General features: G+C 49.0%; 1 protein-coding gene across 1 annotated transcript in view; it reads right to left on the reverse strand.

Annotated features, from left to right (window-relative positions):
- mdga2a (MAM domain containing glycosylphosphatidylinositol anchor 2a) overlaps positions 1–7,500 on the reverse strand; it is a 94,018-nt gene that overhangs the window by 9,564 nt on the left and 76,954 nt on the right. The window contains exon 11 of the mRNA XM_034525247.1: positions 2,725–2,902. Coding sequence (XP_034381138.1) covers positions 2,725–2,902 — 178 coding nt within the window. The remainder of the gene's footprint in view (positions 1–2,724; positions 2,903–7,500) is intronic.

Below are 7,500 nucleotides of genomic sequence, written 5' to 3' on the forward strand. Positions count from 1 at the left end.
TTCTGGTGCCCCCTGTGGACTAAAGTGGTAGTGTTGGTTCTGGTGCCCCCTGTGGACTAAAGTGGTAGTGTTGGTTCTGGTGCCCCCTGTGGACTAAAGTGGTAGTGTTGGTTCTGGTGCCCCCTGTGGTCTAAAGTGGTAGTGTTAGTTCTGGTGCCCCCTGTGGACTAAAGTGGTAGTGTTGGTTCTGGTGCCCCCTGTGGACTAAAGTGGTAGTGTTGGTTCTGGTGCCCCCTGTGGACTAAAGTGGTAGTGTTGGTTCTGGTGCCCCCTGTGGACTAAAGTGGTAGTGTTGGTTCTGGTACCCCCTGTGGACTAAAGTGGTAGTGTTGGTTCTGGTGCCCCCTGTGGACTAAAGTGGTAGTGTTGGTTCTGGTGCCCCCTGTGGACTAAAGTGGTAGTGTTGGTTCTGGTACCCCCTGTGGACTAAAGTGGTAGTGTTGGTTCTGGCGCCCCCTGTGGACTAAAGTGGTAGTGTTGGTTCTGACGGCCCCTGTGGACTAAAGTGGTAGTGTTGGTTCTGGTGCCCCCTGTGGACTAAAGTGGTAGTGTTGGTTCTGGTGCCCCCTGTGGTCTAAAGTGGTAGTGTTGGTTCTGGTGCCCCCTGTGGACTAAAGTGGTAGTGTTGGTTCTGTCGCCCCCTGTGGACTAAAGTGGTAGTGTTGGTTCTGGTGCCCCCTGTGGACTAAAGTGGTAGTGTTGGTTCTGGTGCCCCCTGTGGACTAAAGTGGTAGTGTTGGTTCTGGTGCCCCCTGTGGACTAAAGTGGTAGTGTATGTTCTGGTACCCCCTGTGGACTAAAGTGGTAGTGTTGGTTCTGTTGCCCCTTGTGGACTAAAGTGGTAGTGTTGGTTCTGTTGCCCCTTGTGGACTAAAGTGGTAGTGTTGGTTCTGGTACCCCCTGTGGACTAAAGTGGTAGTGTTGGTTCTGGTGCCCCCTGTGGACTAAAGTAGTAGTGTTGGTTCTGGTACCCCCTGTGGACTAAAGTGGTAGTGTTGGTTCTGTTGCCCCTTGTGGACTAAAGTGGTAGTGTTGGTTCTGTTGCCCCTTGTGGACTAAAGTGGTAGTGTTGGTTCTGGTACCCCCTGTGGACTAAAGTGGTAGTGTTGGTTCTGTTGCCCCTTGTGGACTAAAGTGGTAGTGTTGGTTCTGGTGCCCCCTGTGGACTAAAGTGGTAGTGTTGGTTCTGGCGCCCCCTGTGGACTAAAGTGGTAGTGTTGGTTCTGGTGCCCCCTGTGGACTAAAGTGGTAGTGATGGTTCTGGTGCCCCCTGTGGACTAAAGTGGTAGTGTTGGTTCTGGTGCCCCCTGTGGACTAAAGTGGTGGTGTTGGTTCTGGTGCCCCCTGTGGATTAAAGTGTTAGTGATGGTTCTGGTGCCCCCTGTGGACTAAAGTGGTAGTGTTGGTTCTGGTGCCCCCTGTGGACTAAAGTGGTAGTGTTGGTTCTGGTGCCCCCTGTGGTCTAAAGTGGTAGTGTTGGTTCTGGTGCCCCCTGTGGTCTAAAGTGGTAGTGTTGGTTCTGGTGCCCCCTGTGGTCTAAAGTGGTAGTGTTGGTTCTGGTGCCCCCTGTGGTCTAAAGTGGTAGTGTTGGTTCTGGTGCCCCCTGTGGACTAAAGTGGTAGTGTTGGTTCTGGTGCCCCCTGTGGTCTAAAGTGGTAGTGTTGGTTCTGGTGCCCCCTGTGGTCTAAAGTGGTAGTGTTGGTTCTGGTGCCCCCTGTGGTCTAAAGTGGTAGTGTTGGTTCTGGTGCCCCCCTGTGGTCTAAAGTGGTAGTGTTGGTTCTGGTGCCCCCTGTGGTCTAAAGTGGTAGTGTTGGTTCTGGTGCCCCCTGTGGTCTAAAGTGGTAGTGTTGGTTCTGGTGCCCCCTGTGGTCTAAAGTGGTAGTGTTGGTTCTGGTGCCCCCTGTGGACTAAAGTGGTAGTGTTGGTTCTGGTGCCCCCTGTGGACTAAAGTGGTAGTGTTGGTTCTGGTGCCCCCTGTGGACTAAAGTGGTAGTGTCTCTGAGCACCAGGTCCCTTTAGAAAACCTCTCATTTTACTGCAGCAGGGTCTGACAGTCCTGGTTCTGGTTCTTCCCTTGGTTCTTCCTGGAGGGTCATGTGACCTGCTGAGCACTGACAGGTGTTTACCTTCACAGCGTTAACGTGGCGATGAGGAGGCGTTCACTGACAGTCTGTCAAAACCCAACCTCAGAGTCTCTTCTTCTCCTCCCGCTGTGAGTGTCTCTTCTGTTCTTGTGGTTTTGTTTTTCACGTTTCTCTGCAGTTGTGATTTTTATTTTTATTCCCGTCAGGATTCCTGAGTGACAGCTCGTTTCTTTTTGTTCTCTTGTTTTTCCATCGTTTTTGTTTTATTGCTTTTCATTCATAGGAATATAAATAAAGAGATGCAGGAGACGGCATAAAATAAACAGATCATAAAACAGCTCTAGAATCTCAGTCTGTATACGTTATTAGTAAACAGACTACAATATATATATATATATATATATATATATATATATATAGTAAACATTGTGTTGCAAGCTTAATAACTGGAATAATACAAAATAAAAGGAGCTAATTAGTGCTAGCATGTTGGCGGTTGGCTAACATTTTAGCTCACCAGTGGCTGTAGTTCACCAACTTATTTATTATTATTATTATTATTGTCCTTATTTCTATGTATATCTTGAGTTGCATCGTGAATGAAACCAAACAAACCACATGAAGTGTTTAAGCGACGTACCGCTGTACGTGATGATGCGTTCAGTGGCGTCTCCCTCGCCGTAGCGGGTGATGGGCGTGAGGCGGACCAGGTAGGACTCCGGTTTGATGAGCTCAGTCAGGTTGTAGGTCAACAGCTCCCCCTTCTGGATGGTTGCCTCCATGGGAATCTCCTGCTCCCACCAGCGAGACTGACTCATCTGACACACACACACACAATATGAGGACCTTTAACCTTCAGGTTGACCTTGTGGGGACCTGCCCTTTGTTCTCCCTTACGAGCTCTGAGTCCCCACAAAGTCATCTAGATCAGATTTTAAACACTCAAACCAAAAACAATGAAATATGTACCAAATTACACTTAATCTGTAATACTTGAATCATATTGTCACAATGAGGTCACATGGACTCATTTAACTTTTAAAAGTCGTGATAATTTGACGACACAACGATATTCATGGTTGAATGGTCTGAAATGAAAAGTTTGTCTTAACATAATGACATTGAATGGCCAGGGACAGAACATGAGAATAACTTGAGAATTGGGCCCCAGAAGCTCCATTTTCAGTAATCAAAAATGTAAAAAGAAACCCTTCATCACTCTGCAGCTCAACAGAGAAAAGAGGACAACAAAGAGGAAGAGGACAACAAAGAGGAAGAGGACAACAAAGAGGAAGGGCTCGCCATCTCGTCCTCGACCAACAGATTCAATGTGAAATTCAACGAAACCGAGAGCTGCTATTTTATTCATCAACTTCCCTCTGTGACTTCATACTGCTTTCAACACCTCCTCTTCCTCTTCCTCTTCCTCCTCCTCCTCCTCCTCTGAACTTGTTGTGGTCCGTGTTTTTCTCTCCAGTCTCTCTGCATCATCATCGTCGTCTTCCTCTTAGAATTTTCTGTCCAATCAGCACTTTCTCTCTCTCTCTCTCTTCCTCTTTGCAGCACTGCTCTGTATGAATGAAAAGACAGGCAGGTTGTCATGGCAACAAGCCCTCCTCTTCCTCATCCTCTTCCTCCTTATTCTCTAACGCCAGGATGATGCTGCAGGAGCCTCAGGTTCACACTCAGTATATCCAACGTTTCATTATATACTGATATATATATATATATATATATATATATATATATATATATATATATATATATATATAAGAAAGACCTGGCAAGCCCAAACGTGTAGTGAGGACCCTGTCTGGGAGGTCTTCAACTCCCACCTCCGAATGAACTTCTCACACATCCCGAGTGAGGTTGGGGATGGAATCCGAGTGGACCATGTTCAAAGCTCTATTGTGGACGCGGCCGCTAGGAGCTGTGGTCGGGGGTGAGGGAAGCCGTCAAACTGAAGAAAGAAGCCTTCCGGGCCTGGTTGAACCAGGGGTCTCCTGAAGGGCTGCAAATGCAGTGGTCGCGGATGCTAAAACTCAAGCATGGAGTTCGGTGAGGCCATGGAAAAGGACTTTCAGTTGGCCTCAAGGAGGTCCTGGCAAACAATCAGGCGGCTAAGGAAGGGAAAGCAGGGCCTACCCCATACTGTTCTCAGCAGAGGACCCGGATGGGGGAAATCGTTGGGCTGTGGAAAGAGCACTTTGAGGAACTCCTAAACCTGACCAACATGTCTCCTGGAGAGGGGGCAGCGCCTGAAGACTTGGAGGGGGTGTCGCACTCATATCCCTGGCAGAGGCCGCTAAGGTAGTCAAAAAGCTCCTTGGTGGCAAGGCGCCGGGGGAGGATGAGATCCGACCTGAGATGTTGAAGGCGCTGGACATTGTTGGCAGTCTTGGCAGTCTTGGGGGTTGGGAACAGTGCCCATGGACTGGCAGACCGGGGTGGTGGTACCCCTTTTCAAAATGGGGGACCTGAGAGTGTGCTTATGCCAGGGTGCTGAAAAGGAGGCTCGACCGTTTGTCGAACCTCAGATTCAAGACGAGCAGTGTGGATTCTGTTCCGGTCGTGGAACAGTGGACCAGCTCTTTACCCTCACAAGACTACTGGAGGGGTCCTGGGAGTTTGCCCAACCAGTCTACATGTGCTTTGTGGACTTGGAGAAGGCTTTCAACCGGGTCCCTCTGGGAGTTTTGCTGTGGGAGTATGGGGTTCCGGACTTGCAACGGGCCATCCGGTCTCTGGATTGTGGAAATCTGGATCGTGGTCCATGCCTTCTACTAATTATTCATAAATATCTGTCATCTTCAACTCTGTAACTCTGTTCATCTGTACACATGACATATATTGCTTCTGTCCATCCGGGGAGAGGGATCCTCCTCTGTTGCTCTCAGTTTTTCCTGATCCGATGTGAGGTCAAAGGTCAGGGATGTTGTATGTGTCCAGACTATAAAGCCCTCTGATGCAAATTTGTCATTTTTGATTTGGGGCTATACGAAATAACAGACACGTTCCCGGTGGGTGTTGGCCTCCGCCAGGGCCGCCCTTTATCACCGGTCCTGTTCGTGACCTTCATGGACAGGATATCTGTAGAGACGGTCAGGTTCGGGGGTCTCGGGATCGCCTCTCTGCTGTTTGCAGATGATGTGGTCCCGTTGGCCTCCTCGGACCTCCAGCATTCACTGGGTCGGTTTACAGCCGAGCGTGAAGCGGCGGGGATGAGAGTCAGCACTCAAAATCTGAGGCCATGGTACTCTGCCGGAAACCGGTGGGTTGATCCCTCCAGGTGGGGACGGAGCAGTAAAACAGGCGCTGCACCGGACCGTCTTGGTGAAGAGGAGCTGAGCCGGAAGGAGAAGCTCTCAATTTACTGGTCGGTCTACGACCCTCACCTAAGGTTACGAACTCTGGGTCAGGAAAGAACAAGGTCACGGATACAATCGGACGAGATGAGTTTCCTCCGTAGGGCTCAGCCTTAGTGATAGGGTAAGGAGATGGGTTTCCTCTGTAGGGCTCAGCCTTAGAGATAGGGTAAGGAGATGAGTTTCCTACTTAGGGCTCAGCCTTAGAGATAGGGTAAGGAGATGAGGTTCCTCCTTAGGGCTCAGCCTTAGAGATAGGGTAAGGAGATGAGTTTCCTCTGTAGGGCTTAGCCTTAGAGATAGGGTAAGGAGATGAGTTTCCTCTGTAGGGCTCAGTCTTAGAGATAGGGTAAGGAGATGAGTTTCCTCTGTAGGACTCAGCCTTAGAGATAGTGTAAGGAAATGAGTTTCCTCCTTAGGGCTCAGCCTTAGAGATAGGGTAAGGAGATGAGGTTCCTCCTTAGGGCTCAGCCTTAGAGATAGGGTAAGGAGATGAGGTTCCTCCTTGGGGCTCAGCCTTAGAGATAGGGTAAGGAGATGAGTTTCCTCCTTAGGGCTCAGCCTTAGAGATAGGGTAAGGAGATGAGTTTCCTCCTTAGGGCTCAGCCTTAGAGATAGGGTAAGGAGATGAGTTTCTTCTGTAGGGCTCAACCTTAGAGATAGGGTAAGGAGATGAGTTTCCTCTGTAGGGCTCAGCCTTAGAGATAGGGTAAGGAGATGAGTTTCCTCTGTAGGGCTCAGCCTTAGAGATAGGGTAAGGAGATGAGTTTCCTCTGTAGGGCTCAGCCTTGGAGATAGGGTAAGGAGATGAGTTTCCTCTGTAGGGCTCAGCCTTAGAGATAGGGTAAGGAGATGAGTTTCCTCTGTAGGGTTCATCCTTAGAGATAGGGTAAGGAGATGAGTTTCCTCTGTAGGACTCAGCCTTAGAGATAGGGTAAGGAGATTAGTTTCCTCTGTAGGACTCAGCCTTAGAGATAGAGTAAGGAGATGAGTTTCCTCTGTAGGGCTCAGCCTTAGAGATAGGGTAAGGAGATTAGTTTCCTCTGTAGGACTCAGCCTTAGAGATAGAGTAAGGAGATGAGTTTCCTCTGTAGGGCTCAGCCTTAGAGATAGGGTAAGGAGATGAGTTTCCTCTGTAGGGCTCAACCTTAGAGATAGGGTAAGGAGATGAGTTTCCGGGCTCAACCTTAGAGATAGGGTAAGGAGATGAGTTTCCTCTGTAGGGCTCAGCCTTAGAGATAAGGTAAGGAGATGAGTTTCCTCTGTAGGGCTCAGCCTTAGAGATAGGGTAAGGAGATGAGTTTCCTCTGTAGGGCTCAACCTTAGAGATAGGGTAAGGAGATGAGTTTCCCGGCTCAACCTTAGAGATAGGGTAAGGAGATGAGTTTCCTCTGTAGGGCTCAGCCTTAGAGATAGGGTAAGGAGATGAGTTTCCTCTGTAGGGCTCAGCCTTAGAGATAGGGTAAGGAGATGAGTTTCCTCTGTAGGGCTCAGCCTTGGAGATAGGGTAAGGAGATGAGTTTCCTCTGTAGGGCTCAGCCTTAGAGATAGGGTAAGGAGATGAGTTTCCTCTGTAGGGTTCATCCTTAGAGATAGGGTAAGGAGATGAGTTTCCTCTGTAGGACTCAGCCTTAGAGATAGGGTAAGGAGATTAGTTTCCTCTGTAGGACTCAGCCTTAGAGATAGAGTAAGGAGATGAGTTTCCTCTGTAGGGCTCAGCCTTAGAGATAGGGTAAGGAGATTAGTTTCCTCTGTAGGACTCAGCCTTAGAGATAGAGTAAGGAGATGAGTTTCCTCTGTAGGGCTCAGCCTTAGAGATAGGGTAAGGAGATGAGTTTCCTCTGTAGGGCTCAGCCTTAGAGATAGGGTAAGGAGATGAGTTTCCGGGCTCAACCTTAGAGATAGGGTAAGGAGATGAGTTTCCTCTGTAGGGCTCAGCCTTAGAGATAAGGTAAGGAGATGAGTTTCCTCTGTAGGGCTCAGCCTTAGAGATAGGGTAAGGAGATGAGTTTCCTCTGTAGGGCTCAACCTTAGAGATAGGGTAAGGAGAT

Source organism: Cyclopterus lumpus, chromosome 22 (genome assembly GCF_009769545.1).
Source record: "Cyclopterus lumpus isolate fCycLum1 chromosome 22, fCycLum1.pri, whole genome shotgun sequence".
NCBI classification, from domain to species: Eukaryota; Metazoa; Chordata; class Actinopteri; order Perciformes; family Cyclopteridae; genus Cyclopterus; species Cyclopterus lumpus.